This window comes from Oncorhynchus gorbuscha, linkage group LG03 (assembly GCF_021184085.1).
Source record: "Oncorhynchus gorbuscha isolate QuinsamMale2020 ecotype Even-year linkage group LG03, OgorEven_v1.0, whole genome shotgun sequence".
NCBI classification, from domain to species: domain Eukaryota; kingdom Metazoa; phylum Chordata; class Actinopteri; order Salmoniformes; family Salmonidae; genus Oncorhynchus; species Oncorhynchus gorbuscha.
This window is the reverse complement of record NC_060175.1, coordinates 74,960,815-74,976,734: the sequence shown is the minus strand read 5'-3', so window position 1 is coordinate 74,976,734 and position 15,920 is coordinate 74,960,815. Positions and strand designations below refer to the sequence as shown.

Genomic DNA, 15,920 nt, shown 5'->3' with positions numbered 1-15,920 from the left:
GGACCCCACTACACCATAGTCTTAGTCCACTTCTGTGGCCTCCTAGGAACGGCGACCCTGGCCTGGGAACCCTAATAAATGGGCCCACAGGACTGAGGGACACCTCTGGACTGAAGGACGCTTCTGGACTGAAGGACGTCTCTGGACTGAACAAACTCCTCCGGACTGAGGGACAGCTCCGGACTGAGGGGTAGCTCAGGACTGAAGGGCAGCTCCGGACTGAAGGGCAGATCCAGACTGAAGGGCAGATCCAGACTGAGGGGCAGCTCCAGACTGAGGGGCAGCTCCGGACTGAAGGACAGCTCCGAACTGAAAAGCAATTCCGGCATCGCCGGCGTGACAGGCGGCTCTGGCAGGTCCTGGCTGACTGACGGCTCTGGCGGCTCCTGGCTGACTGACAGCTCTGGCGGCTCCTGGCTGGCTGGCGGCTCCTGGCTGGCTGGCGGCTCTGGGGGCTCCTGGCTGGCTGGCGGCTCTGGGGGCTCCTGGCTGGCTGGCGGCTCTGGCGGCTCCTGGCTGGCTGGCGGCTCTGGCGGCTCCTGGCTGGCTGGCGGCTCTGGCGGCTCCTGGCTGGCTGGCGGCTCTGGCGGCTCCTGGCTGGCTGGCGGCTCAGGACAGACGGGAGACTCTGGCGGCTCAGGACAGACGGGAGACTCTGGCGGCTCAGGACAGACGGGAGACTCTGGTGGCTCAGGACAGACGGGAGACTCTGGCGGCTCAGGACAGACGGGAGACTCTGGCGGCTCAGGACAGACGGGAGACTCTGGCGGCTCAGGACAGACGGGAGACTCTGGCGGCTCAGGACAGACGGGAGACTCTGGTGGCTCAGGACAGACGGGAGACTCTGGCGGCTCAGGACAGACGGGAGACTCTGGCAGCTCAGGACAGACGGGAGACTCTGGCGGCTCTGGACAGACGAGGCGCACTGTAGACCTGGTGCATGATGCCGGAACTGGTGGTACCGGACTGGAAACACGCACCTCTGGGCGAATGCGGGGAGCAGGAACAGAACACCCCGGGTTGTGAAGGTACTCTGGAGACCTGGTGTGTATAGCCGGCATCAAATGTTCTGGAACTTTAACACATGTTTCAGGATGAGTACTAGGAACTGACACATGTGGCATCAGACAGCTAACACGCTCCTCAGGGCGAATGCCGTGCATACTACGCCAAACCAACAGCTCTCTCTTTTCACTTTCCTCCAATTTTATCAACAACTCCTCGAATGTCTCATAATCTCCGCTCCATTCACTCTCCTCCAATTTGTCCAATAACTCAACATTCTCAGACTCACACCTCAACTTCGCCGACTGCTCTGATTCCATCCTCGGCTCTTTGCTGTAAGCACGGGAAGTTGGTGCAGGTCTCCTACCACCCCCAATACATTTTTGGAACTGCCTCTCGGGATCCAGCCGCTCTGCCGTGCTAGCTCCTCATAATGCCGCCTCTCTGCTTTTGCTGCCTCCAGCTCTGCTTTGGGGCGGCGATATTCCCCTCGCTCTGCCCAGGGTCCTTTGCCGTCCAACTCGTCCTTCCATGTCCATTCCTCCTTCTTGCGTTGCTCCTGCTGCCACTGCCTGTTACCACGCTGCTTGGTCCTTTTTTGGTGGGTGGTTCTGTAATGGTTGTCATCTGGAGATAGAGAGGACCAAAGCGCAGCAGGGTTAGTGTTCATCTTAATTTAATAATAATCAAAAACTGAACATTTCAAATACAAAACAACAAAAGTGACAACCGAAACAGTTCTGCAGACACACAAAAAGACTGAAAACAACCACCCACAAACCCCAACAGAAAACAGGCTACCTAAATATGGTTCCCAATCAGAGACAATGACTAACACATGCCTCTGATTGAGAACCATATCAGGCCAAACAGGAAACCCCACATAGAAACAGAAAACATAGACTGCCCACCCAACTCATGCCCTGACCACACTAAAACAAAGAAAATACAAAAGAACTATGGTCAGAACGTGACAGATTCCATGAAGATGTTGTCTTATCGCCCCGTGTCGTTACCTCCCATAGAAAACAAGGTGTTGACAAAGATATTGGCAAACCGATTGAAAACATATATTTCCGACATCATACACCCTGACCAGACAGGTTTTATCCCGGGCCGACATATATACTACAATTTGAGACGCCTTTTCAACGTAATGTATCATGATCATAAGGTTGAAGAAGTGGTAATAGCTGTTGATGCAGAGAAGGCGTTTGATCAGATTGAGTGGAGGTATATGATGTCGGTTCTGGAGCACTTCGGGTTTGCAAAGGAATTTATTAACTGGATAAGAATTATTTATGCAAACCCAATGGCCTCCGTGGTAACTAATCAAGAAATGTCGCAGTCATTCCGCTTGTTCAAGGGGTGCCGACAGCGGTGCCCTATTTCGCATGCTCTCTTCGCTATAGCCATGGAACCCCTTGCTACTCGCATTCGGGCATGTGCCGATATAGCTTCTGTTAAAATAAAGGACACACAAGCACAAAATGTCCCTATATGCAGACGAAGTTCTTTTGTTTTTGTCCAAGCCTAAAACTTCTATTCCACCCTTACTTAACTTGATAAACACATTTGGCACCTTCTCTGGCTACAAGATAAACTGGCAAAAAAGTGAGTTGATGCCAATATCACGGCCTGTGGATATGCAATTTCTGCAATCTACCCCGTTTAGAACATTGATGGACAAGTTCACAAGCCTTGGCATTGTAGTGACAAGAGACCTTGATCAGCTAGTGAAAGCGAATTGGGACATGAAAATATATCAGCTTAAACAAAATATAGATTTTTGGGAAACTCTGCCTATCTCCTTGGTTGGTCGTATAAACGCTATTAAAATGGTTGTCCTACCCAGGTTTCTTTACCTCTTCCAATGTCTACCCAATTTCATACCACAAAGCTATTTTAAGAAACTGGATTCAATAGTAACTCCATTTTTATGGGATAACAAGGCAGCCAGAATTTCAAAGAAGCATTTATGCAAGTACAAGATAGAGGGGGGCTTTGGCCTTCCTCACTTTAAACTGTATTATTGGGCTGCTAATCTGAAAATTGTGTCTTTCTGGAACGAAAGTTTACCTGCGATGAGACAGAAGGATATGCCTTCATTGAGCTGGCCTCCTGTCAACTTTCCTCACTCCCTGCACTTGTTAATAGCCCATCAGATGTGAGAAAATCCACTTATCACTCTAACCCAGTCATTTGTCATACGCTTAGGATCTGGAAACAGATGAGGTATTTTTTCACTGTATACATTGATAGCCCAATTTGCCTGAATCATGCTTTCCACCCTGCATTGGATGATGTGGTGTTTTCACAGTGGAGGGAGAAGGGGCTCACAACAATTGGTAATCTATACATAGATGGTCAGTTAGCTTCATTTCAACAATTACAGGGAAAGTTCAACATGCCAACAACACATTTTTTCAGATACCTCCAAATCAGGAATTTCGTAAGGACACATATCCCACAGTATGGCATGAAGCCAAATAGTCCTACATTAGATAGCTTGATCCTTGTCAAACCCCATTCAAAAGGGTCGGTCTCTAGACTGTATGATGTGCTACAGGCCCACATAGAGGTATCGACAGACACCATTAAAAGGGCTTGGGAACAAGAACTTGGTTCCGAAATCTCAGATGAGGACTGGGTAGAAGCTCTCAGGAATATAAACCACAGTTCAGTGAATGCCAGACACAACCTTGTACAGTTTAAGGTGATACACAGGTTACATTACTCAAAAGTAAAACTGAATAAAATATTCCCCACTGTGTGAGAGGTGCAAGCAGGATGAGGGGACGTTGACCCACTTATTCTGGACATGTCCTAAGTTACATGCTTACTGGGCTCTCATTTTTGATAACTTATCTAGAGCCTTTGATAGAGTTCTAGCCCCAGACCCATTGATCGCTCTGTTTGGTACAGTTGATGGGAATAACAACGAAGGGAAGGCTGTCTTTCTTTGTACTCTATTAGCCAAAAGGCTCATATTGCAATTTTGGAAATTGGAGACTGTACCTACCTTTGAAATGTGGTTACGGGATTTAGGGAATGTAATACATATGGAAAAGATTCGTTACAATACCTCCAATAGGTACAGTCCAATGTTTTACAAAATATGGCAGCCGATACTGGATAAATGGTCTAGTTCCGCTTCATAACTGGGTTGACGATCTGCTGCTACTCTGTGCTGTACTCCACTCAGTATTTATTTTTGGCTTAACTACACTGCTTGTAATGACTATATGCTGTCTTCTTATACATGTACCACCTAATAGGATTTAGTTTTATTTTTTGTATGTGTGAGTTAAGTTTTGTTTTGTCCTCTAAATTGGCCATCCCATTCAACAGTACAATGAATGTCATTGTTTGTATTGCTGTCTTTTTTACTTGATTTTTTATTGGAAAATAATAAACACATTATTTTAAAAAATATATTAATTGTCAGATTCAACAGAAGATCTCTTTGTTTCTCTGGACCTAGAACAAACATCTCTGTTTTGTCCAAGTTTAAAAGTAGAACATTTGCAGCCAGCCACTTCCTTATGTCTGAAACACAAGCTTATATATTATATTATTATTATATTATATATTATTACTAGAGAGGGCAATTTTGGGGCTTCACCATGTTTCATTGAAATGTACAGCTGTGTGTCATCCGCATATCAGTGAAAGTTAACATTATGTTTTTGAATGACATCCCCAAGAGGTCAAATATATAGTGAAAACAATAGTGGTCCTATAACGGAACCTTGGGGAACACCGAAATGTACAGTTGATTTGTCAGAGGACAAACCATTCACAGAGACAAACTGATATCTTTCCGACAGATAAGATCTAAACCAGGCCAGAACTGGTCCGTGTAGACCAATTTCGGTTTCCAATCTCACTAAAAGAATGTGGTGATCGATGGTATCAAAAGAAGCACTAAGGTCTAGGAACACGAGGACAGGTGCAAAGCCTCGGTCTGATGCCATTAAAAGGTCATTTACCACCTTCACAAGTGCAGTCTCAGTGTTATGATTGGGTCTAAAACCAGACTGAAGCATTTCGTATAAATTATTTGTCTTCAGGAAGGCAGTGAGTTGCTGCGCAACAGCCTTTTCTAAAATGTTAGAGAGGAATGGAAGATTCTATATAGGCTGATAGTTTTTAAAATATTTTCTGGGGCAAGGTTTGGCTTTTTCAAGAGAGGCTTTATTACTGACACTTTTAGTGAGTTTGGTACACATCCGGTGGATAGAGAGCAGTTTATTATGTTCAACATAGGAGGGCCAAGCACAGGAAGCAGCTCTTTCAGTAGTTTAGTTGGAATAGGGTCCAGTATGCAGTTTGAAGGTTTAGAGGCCATGATAATTTTCATCATTGTGTCAAGAGATATAGTACTAAAACACTTGAGTGTCTCTCTTGATCCTAGGTCCTGGCAGAGTTGTGCAGACTCAGGACAACTGAGCTTTGAAGGAATACGCAGATTTAAAGAGGAGTCCGTCATTTGCTTTCTAATAATCATGATCTTTTCTCAAAGAAATTCATACATTTATTACTGCTGAAGTGAAAGCCATCCTCTCTTGGGGAAGGCTGCTTTTTAGTTAGCTTTGCGACAGTATCAAAAATCTATTTTGGATTGTTGTTATTTTCCTCAATTAAGTTGGAAAAATAGGATGATCGAGCAGCAGTAAGAGCTCTTCGATACTGCATGGTACTGTCTTTCCAAGCTAGTCGGAATACTTCCAGTTTGGTGTGGCGCCATTTCCGATCCAATTTTCTGGAAGCTTGCTTCAGAGCTCGGGTACTTTCTGTATACCAGGGAGCTAGTTTCTTATGATAAATGTTTTATTTTTTAGAGGAGCAACTGCATCTAGGGTATTGTGCAAGGTTAAATTGAGTTCCTCAGTTAGATGGTTAACTGATTTTTGTCTTCTGACGTCCTTGGGTAGACAGAGGGAGTCTGGAAGGGCATCAAGGAATCTTTGTGTTGTCTGTGAATTTATAGCACAACTTTGATGCTCCTTGGTTGGGGTCTGAGCAGATTATTTGTTGCAATTGCAAATTTAATAAAATGGTCCGATAGTCCAGGATTATGAGGAAAAACATTAAGATCTACAACATTTATTCCATGGGACAAAACTAGGTCCAGAGTATGACTGTGACGGTGAGTAGGTCCAGAGACATGCTGGACAAAACCCACTGAGTCGATGATGGCTCCAAAAGCCGAAAGCCACAACAGTTTTCAGCTGTGCTAACATAATTGCAAAATGATTTTCTAATGATCAATTAGCCTTTTAAAATGATAAACTTGGATTAGCTAACACAACGTGCCATTGGAACACAGGAGTGATGGTTGCTGATAATGGGCCTCTGTACGCCTATGTAGACATTCCATATCAAATCCGCCGTTTACAGCTACACTAGTCATTTACAACAGTAACAATGTCTACACTGTACTTCTGATCAATTTCATGTTATTTTAATGGACAGAAAATGTGTGTTTCTTTCAAAAACAAGGACAAGTGACCCATAACTTTTAAACTGTAGTGTACATTTTAAAGTGAAAAATCTGAGTCTCAGCACAATGCCATTATTGCAATTTCCCATGTGTAGCAGCAGCATTGGGAAGAGGCATGCCATTTACTGTAAATGGCCTCAAACAGTAGTTATATTTGACACATGCCTTTGTAATAATTAGATTTCCGATCTGCTTTGCCCTCAGTGTTTGATCCATAGTCTTTGTCATTCCCACCCTCTCTTTCAACTCTTGGAATTTTCAGGCAGGAGGGAGAGGGGGTTGCCCCATTGCATGGAGGGCAACCTAGTTCAACAGTGCTCAAGAGGGCAGTATCTTTCATAGTGAATTCCAGTTCAGAGCGCTGATATGAATGAAGGGCAGTGGTGTGCCCAAACTGTAAGTGTGGAATTCAAAGGGCTGCTGAAACCCTATAATGTAATTATGGCAACAAACTCTCAGATCCATTAACTTTAAATGGTTCCACAGTCACCATTCACTCAGTGGGCTGCCATGTCTTTTCTCAAGGGAGGCCTCTTAAGTCTCATGAAAAGGCCTCTTCTGTACTGATTGTGCTCATTGTCTTTGTAAGCATGTTATTAGTGGGAGAATCAAGTTACGGCACACCACTGATGAGAACAACAGAGATGTACGGTTATAGATAGGGGAATGTCTGTTCAACTGGGCATCTCAGCTCAGGGTTCAAATACCAGGAATACCTCCTCTAAAAATGATCAATGTTGAGTTAAATAATTTGACAGACATTTATTGCAATGTCTTCTCTAAAATAAAGATTTATATTTTATAGGCATATTGGACGATTAACCAAACAGAGGAATTCACACTGCTATTACAATAATTTTTTTAAACAATTTTTTGTTGAACTAACATTGTCCTTAGGTGACAAAACAGGTCTATGGCTAGCACATTGAAAAATAGGGAAAGTTTAGAACTCAGATGAAGTCCCTAAGGGGAAAAAAACCTTCAATTTTTTTACAAAATAATGAATGATGAATTGGATAATTGTAGATGTTTAAATTCAGTGGGCGTAGTATTTACATCTATTAATGCAATATAAACAATGAATGCTTATTGCACTAAAAGACTAGTTAACTTGCTGTGAAAACGTTGGTCCTCTCTCTGTGTCCTGAAATCAGGGAAGATTGCATTAAGAATTGTAGTTAATACAACATCCTTCAAACATTTATTTGGGAATCAAATTAAAGGTTCCAGTGATTTCCAGAATTTAATTTGGTGTTTTTTGTATTGCTAATCTGTGGCGTTCAGCCTCTTTACACAGACACCAGTGGAAATTCCCAAATGCATCATTGAACAACTTTAATGCACTCCCCCAAAGTATTTCAGTTTAGTGACCCATTCTAAATAACCTATATCATTGAGGTACAGAGGTTTATAAAGGAGTCCATTGGAATCTGTGCTCAAAGGACTTGGTGGAATTTGGTGGAAGCCTTGATGAAAAGTGCCCCCCCAAAAAAATGAGGATAAAGAAAAAGTATAGGAGATGTCAGGACGCCTTTGGAAGGAAAACAAACTGCGGCGACCAATGTGAGTTGACTTAATCTGATTAGGCTAACCTCATCAACAGCCCACTTAAAAGGGAGAAGAAAGCCATGAATTGGGCTAAGAAGCGAGAGAAAGGGGTCTCTCTTTGCTCAGAAAACTGAGGCTCTGTGAATACATCACATTATACTAGACATGCTGGTCTGCAGATGGCAAAATGACAACAAACTGCTTAAAAAGCGAAGCAAATATAATTGATCCAAGTTTTTTTTTCAGATGCGAGAACAATAAAGGGAGTAATGAGATTAAGAAAGAATAAGGTGAAAGTTCATGAAAAACACCACTCTGTCACGTTTGTGGTGCTAACATTCTGCTTTGACGTCTTTGAATGCAGCCACCCCCTTTCACGCTATGAGAAATATCACCCGCTTTATATGAATTAATCATAAAAAAATGACAACTTATAAAACCCCTGACAGAGCTAGTAACATATTAAACAAGAAAATCAAGACCAGGGAAACAAGGTGTTTTAATACCTATACAAAACATCAAGTTATTCCAAATAGGAAGAAATCCCTGGCAACAATAATATCTTAGGTGGATAAGTGTTCTGTCTGTGCATGTGCTTAGTTTACATTGAACAATAAATCAGTAGCTGCACTGCTGTAGTTGGCTATGTTTGGCTGGTTCAAGTCCTTTGTATCAGTAAATCATTAATGGTGCTGTCTGCATCTTCTTTTGGCACTTTTCCTTGCCTTTATATAAACACTTACCAAGATGCTGCTGTCAAAATGTATTTATTTTGAGCAGACATGAGCGTCTTTCATTTCTATGGTCTTTCAACAACAACAAAAAACTTGGAGGCTTTAAAAAAAAAAATGTGTACATAACAAACCTTAAGACAATAAACTACACCTGGACTCTCAAAACTGATGTCAATCTTTCCAGCAGCAAGTGCTCTGTCAATCATATTCTACAAATGCAAAGGATCAGTTCATCATAACTTATTACTAAAAGTTGAGAAATTGGCCTGGGAAGTTATCTAGCATTGGACACCTAGAGCGTGATAATCTATGTTTAACAGTATCTCTCTGTTTTGCCTGGTGTTTTGGTCCTTGTAAAGTAGCCACATTAGTCATCTGGAGGAAGAACACAAGTCACCTTTGGAGGCACCGTTGCTGCCTTGTGCGAGGATTGACCATAGTAAACACAATTATGAGAACTGCAATTAAAGAGTATGCGAGGGGATTGGCTGGCCAACAGCAGCTAATACAGATATAATTGACTCTATTTTCTGCATTCTGCACACGGATTTGGGGGAGAGCAGAGGGTGGCTCATTACCCAATGACAAACTAACCAGGCGCCGGTGAAAAGGAGCTGTTGAGCTCACTCTGAAGCCGGACAACAGCCTACTGGACTGTGATAAATCTGCAAACACAGCCCCTTCCCTTTGGTCTTTTCATCTCCCCGGCTTCTCTTCACTCCCTCATAAACTTAAGTCAAACAGCAAGTACTTTCGCTTTACTTGTTTGATGAATGTAGGCTAGATCAGTTCTCAACAGTGATTCCTGTACTCTGCATTCCGCTGCATGGTATTGTTAGTGTCGACAAGTGTTTCAAGGATGTAATAATGATGGCAGGCATTTGGAATGTTTCAACCAGTTGGAAGGGGATTCCTGTTTTCTTTGTTGTGTGCCACAAAGACTTCCAAGTTTGAAATTCCGGAACGTGGACAGAATTATGGATGTTAATTTTTTTTCAAGTTGCCCTTCGTTAGTCAACTGAAATGCCTTTGAATCATTTGATCTCTTGAATTGTCAGAGTAAAAAAAAAAAAAAGATTATAGACCGAATCCAGGCCAGAAAAATGGGTTGTCATCCAACAACATCCAATCACACAAATAAAATTCCTAAACATGTCAATGCATACCACTGCAATAGGGGGCAGTGGTAGTGGGAAACCTATGCTCTCCCAACAAACCCCATAGAACTAGGTATGCATCATTTGCTCTGATCCCAAAGCAAATGAAGTAAACGTGAGCTCAAGTACACACAGCTGGCCCTTGAGACTTGGGGATCCCGGGTAAACAAGTGTCCAACATGCTCTGCCAGAGCTCACCCACCGAGGACTAGAGCTCATGAACAATGACTGATACGACACCGGGCCAGATAATATGCAGGACTAAGGCTTAACAAACTTTTATTACATTTGGTACTTGTCAATAAACTTGTGGTGAACTCTGGATCGTGGACTCAGACAGGGGTTTTAAGATTAGGGTAATTCCACAGTAACAGAGTGACACTATAAGAGTCCAATTTTTCCCTTTAAAATCGATGTCAAACAAAAAACAATGATTGCAAAGTGCAGATACAACGTTTGGTAACAGAACAATGGTACAAACAACACAAACCGTAATTCTGTTACCAAACTTTGCATCCGCAATTTTCTTCAAGTAAATGTTTTTTTTTTATGTTCTATGGAAATTGTTCAAAGTTGTACTTGTGCATTAATTTATATAGTTTGTTTAACTTTAAAATCATTGGTTTTTGTTTCACATACATTTCAAGGTGAAAGATCAGAGTCTCAGTGTCACTATGTTACCATGGAATTGCCCATTACTCTGTTAATTAAATCCACAAGAATCTAGGCCTGTTAGCGGGGTATACAGTATTTATCATAATTGTAATGATTCAACTAGTGAGTTGGGCTTCACTGTGCCACCTTGCGGCCAATGTAAGCAGAAACACATTCTTTGTGAGCATGTGTGAGTACGTCAGAAATACATCTGTGGTATACATACACTGTAGACAAGTGATAGGCTTACTTGTCGACATCAAATATAGGGTGCTTCCTTTCCCTCTTGCGATTTTTCATTGATTAATTCATTATGTAACCAATAAGTACTGAATGCACAAAAATAAACTGTACTCCCCCCATCTAAGAAATGTTTGCTAAAAAAAGAACACATTATAGTCATTCTCATGCCAGTCATCCATGATTAGGCCTATAGCCTAGCTGTTGATACTTCATTACACTCTTCGTTTGAGAGGTAAACCGCTGAACATCTATTTTTTTTTTCAACTGCGTATTGCGTTTATTTAGCTAGGTCAACACATACATACATGCATATTTGCTAACACATTAAGCTACATTAACTAGCTAGTTAACTTTACCTATTTAGCAAAGGCTGGCTGCCAGATTTGTCTCTTATGTTGCTATTTCTTGGTCATTTCTACATACAACACGAATGTCTTAATAATTTGGTTGATGAAGGCAGAGAAAGAACCAATGGTGTGTTGGAAAGAACTGTATGAATAACAAGGAATGTTTGACCGCTGAACATCTATGGTTAACGGCACATAGCTCGCTGTTGTCAGTTCTGGATTTGAGAAACCAGAAGAAATTAGTCAGTAGATGGCGCCCTTTTCCTTCAAACTCATCCTCTCACCACATTATCCTTGTAAATTTCAAAAGTTATATATTACTTATGCTATTATGTTAGGTTATTACATAATACTATTATTTTCTGTTATGATATTTCTGCTTTCAATGTGTTGTGTGACCTGCATTGTTTTGTAGCCTAGGCCAAATGGCTTCCATTCTCCATAGAGGAATTAACGAGTTCGGGAAGAAAAGGATCAGTGCTATCTGAGATCCTTGGGACGTCCCTACACGAAACCCTAATCACAACCCTTACCCTAACCTTAACCCTTATCTAACCCGAATCATTTTCAGCGTCAACTTCAATAGGGTAGGGACGTCCCAAGGATCCAATGAAAAGTCCCCCTCTAGGCTGTAATAAGGGAAATCCGTTTCGGCACGTGCTCAGTGGAGGCTCAAGTGTACTGAGCAGGCGCACACAGTGCGACTGGCAAGCGGACAGATGTCGCATCGCTCTTCCTCCGCACCCTTCACAGCTTCCGCGCTGGAATGATTGGCACTTAGATGTTCATACAGCCAATAAGACGTAGCTCAGTTAGATCTGCATAAAGTGGCAGCCTGCCATTGGTTGACTGCGTGCCCCTGCAAACAGCCTCGCGTGCCATTACAGTTGTTGTTCTGAGGCGCAATTGGATCTCTGGATTAGGCCGAGCTACTGATAAAATAATAATACTAATAATTAATAGGTTAAGACGAAGTGAGCAGCTATACTGAAATATTAACCTATATCATTGAAGTATTAATGTATAGTTTTACAACCCTCATGTTTATCCAAATATAGATGCATTTTAAGCATTTGCATCAGTGAATATTAAAATAGAAACTACAGAAACTATTGAAAAAATAGACATGCAACATTATTTCAAAGGTAGGCAAGTTATATCAACATAGTATTAATAGCATGGTGAGGCTTGGTAAAATACAGTATTTTTAAGCATCGTGAATATTTGTGAACACAAAAAGCATACATTTTCTTAAGGGTATGAAGAAGTTGGAAGTAAACCGCCAGCGCATTCCCCCAATTCGCCTTATCACTTCACAGACAGACCGACTGCACTCGCCGCTTTGTTGTTTGTCCCTCCAGTGCCGATTGAGCAGCGCGTGACTGACAGCCCGCGGGGGTGTTGTCCAATCAGCAGTCTGCCCCGCGCCCAATGGGTGAGTCCGCACGCCCATTGGCTGAGACGAGTGTGGGAAAGAATGCAGAGAGGGTTTCACACGAACTGGGAGCATGCGAACCGTCTATAAGTACGGCTGGCGTGTGTCGGCAGCAGAGCAGACTCGACCTGCCCAAAGTAGCTTGGCACAGCGCACTCTCTTATACTCGCGAGTGATACAGCTGGTCAGTGGGACTTGCTCACTTCTGCGTGACTGTCGTAGGATATCTTTCACACTGGTTACAATTTGATCTAAACATAAAGAAGCAGAAATATTTGCCAACGTCTCCAAAAGGATATATTTTTTCTATCTGCCGGAGGAGGTCATTTAATCCAAAATGCCAGCCGACACCATGGAGAAACAAACGGCATCCCCTATTGCTGGTGCACCTGCAAATGCTTCCCATACTCCAGACAAACCCAAGAATGCCAGCGAGCATAGAAAGGTACACTTCTAAAACTGCCTATGGATTTAACATTAATCTAATATATTCAGCATAGACCTGCTATGCTAGGCTAATGTTGTTGCAAATTAAACTGTAGGTAGGCTAACGACATTTTACTTGTGAGATACTCAGAATTATCCATGAACATGCAATTATCCATGAACATGCAAAAACATTTATTTTGCAGTCCTCAAAGCCAATCATGGAGAAACGTAGGAGAGCGAGGATAAACGAAAGCCTTGGCCAACTCAAGACGCTCATCCTCGATGCACTTAAAAAAGATGTAAGTCAAAGTGATTTCACAATTGAAAATCACTGTTTAGTTCATTATTCCTGGGATTTAATGTGGTATTAATGCACACTCCTTAACTTTGCTATGTTCTTATCCACAGAGTTCCAGACATTCTAAATTGGAGAAAGCCGATATTCTGGAAATGACAGTGAAGCATTTACGGAATTTACAGCGTGTGCAGATGACTGGTAAATTGCAATGCGAATATCTCATTTGACATCTGGTCAACACTTAATTTTTACATTATCATCGAATAGACACGATTTCTAATGCTCTCATTTTCTTTTTCCTCAGCAGCGTTGTCAGCAGACAATACTGTCCTCAGTAAATACCGGGCGGGATTCAACGAATGCATGAACGAGGTCACTCGCTTCTTGTCCACCAGCGAGGGGGTGAACACGGAGATAAAGTCGCGGCTTCTCAACCACCTGTCAGGTTCCCTAGGCCAGATGATCGCCATGAACTACTCACAGCCAACCCCAACTCAACAGGCTCACCTTGCGCAGCCTCTTCACGTGCAGCTACCTTCTACCGTGCCCAGCAGTGTCTCTATGGGTTCCAAACTCAGCACCGTGGAAGCCTTGTCTCCAAAAGTTTTCGGGGGGTTCCAGCTTGTGCCTGCCACCGATGGACAGTTTGCCTTTCTTATTCCCAACCCGGCATTCGCCTCAGCATCAACCCCAGTCATCCCTCTGTATGCTAACGCAGGTGTACCTATGTCGGTTAACGCCAGTCCGGTCCACTGCAGCTCTGTGCCAACAGCATCATCCCCAGTCCATGGGATGACATCATTCGTCGGTGTTTCTCAGGCCGTCAGCCCTGTCGGTGTCAGCACTGGTTCGGAGAGCACTGAGGCTGTTTGGCGACCCTGGTAGTTTGGTTGAAATGGACTCTACAATTATGAAAGTTATTTTCATTAAGTAAATAGTTCCGTTCTAGGGGACATCGTTTCATTTGTTGGACACGGTAAACGTTTGTTTAAGTTATTGGCTGATTCCAAAATTTGGATGTTGGTGATAAATATAGTGTCCATGCAATGGAAGATTTATTCAAATGTTTGTGATGAAGTACTTTTTATGGAAATATTTAGTTTTGTACAAAGTTGATATTGATTGTTATACCAAAGCTGTGTTTTTATATTGTTTGTCGTTTATGTTTGGAAATTGATGTTGGGCAGTGGCCCATTGACCTAATAAATCAATTGTCAGAAATGAACTATTTTGTCTTCACTTCTATATCACTGCTATAACCCTTACAGTGGTGAAAAAAGTACCCAATTGTCATACTTTAGTAAAAGTAAAGATAACTTAATGGAACATGACTCAAGTAAAAGTTCAAAAACTACTTGACTAAAAGTAGGCTATCTGGTTTTAAGTATCAAACATAAAAGTAAATGCTATAAATCGTTTAAAATGCCTTATACTAAGACAACCAGAGTACGTTTTTTTAAATATAGCGGAGGGCTATCCAACACTCAGGCTTAATTTACAAACGAAGCATTTGTGTTTAGTGAGTCAGCCGATCAGAGGCAGTAGGGATGAACACATGTTATCTTGCTTAACGCGTGAGTTGGACCATTTTCCTGTCCAGCTAAGCATTCGAAATGTAACTTTTGGGTATGAGGAAAAATGTATTTGAGTAAAAAGTTCACATTTTCTTTATGAATGTAGTGGAGTAAAAGTTGTCAAATATAAATAGTAAATGACAGATACCCCCAAAACGATAAGTAGTAGGCTACTTCAAAGTATTTTTACTTAGTTACTTTACACTTAGAACATAGTTATTATACAGGTTTAGGATTTCTTGTTTCTATAAGGGCCCTGTGTAAAAGTAAATATTAAGTAGGCTATCTTCTTGTTTAGTCTTGTGTGTAAAAGTTGAATAGCCAGTTGAACATCAGATATAGGCCTAATGTCTGTCAGGGTCTAGGCTCATATCAGTGCAGGTTTAGTAGTTATAGGCCAAAAACGACCCTGTAATCTTCATCCCGAGTGAGATAGGATGGTGAAAGTCCTGACAATTCACTTGTTTACAATTTTTCTTAACTGTGGCGGGAAGTTAGTCATTCCGGTGTCCTCTAAAATGCAGAATGGGTTGAAATGACAATGGCGGGGGTGTATTTTTTCTTTTGCAAAAAGGTAATTACAAGTTTGAAAGGGGTCTCATCCTGTATGCAGCGGGATCTCTAAGAAGTCTAAAACCCTATTCATGAGCCTGGGAAATGCGCTTTGGGGTTAATGTCACTAACAGATTGCCTCGCTGAAATGAGAATATGGAAGGATCCTCGCTTCCTTTTGTGCAACCATTGTTCAGTTAACCCATGTAGGCATAAGTGAATAGCGGAAAACGAGGGAAAATGGGGAGTTTAGTGCCTTGGCGGGTAAATTGGACGGAAGAGTTGAATTGATCAAAGCAGTTCTCTTGGACCTCATGACTTTGAATTGACATAATACATGTTAAATTCGAAATTTCCTTTTGAAGTATGGATTCATGTTCCAAATAACTCTTGAATGAAACAGAATAGCACCCTCATCTCTCCAGCCAATCCAAACTC

At 42.1% G+C, this 15,920-nt stretch overlaps 1 protein-coding gene across 2 annotated transcripts; it reads left to right on the top strand.

Annotated features, from left to right (window-relative positions):
* The first annotated feature begins 12,716 nt into the window (after nt 1-12,716).
* On the top strand, nt 12,717-14,581 carry LOC124021836 (transcription factor HES-4-B-like). Of its 2 annotated transcripts, none has more exons than XM_046336982.1 (4): nt 12,717-13,074; nt 13,262-13,357; nt 13,467-13,554; nt 13,664-14,581. In XM_046336982.1, the coding sequence occupies exons 1-4, from the start codon at nt 12,967-12,969 to the stop codon at nt 14,239-14,241; spliced, it is 870 nt and encodes a 289-aa protein (XP_046192938.1). In that variant the 5' UTR covers nt 12,717-12,966; the 3' UTR covers nt 14,242-14,581. The 2 variants fall into 2 exon arrangements, with proteins under 2 accessions (XP_046192938.1, XP_046192932.1); XM_046336976.1 differs by having other exon boundaries at nt 12,720-13,074; nt 13,661-14,581.
* The last annotated feature ends 1,339 nt before the right edge of the window (nt 14,582-15,920 follow it).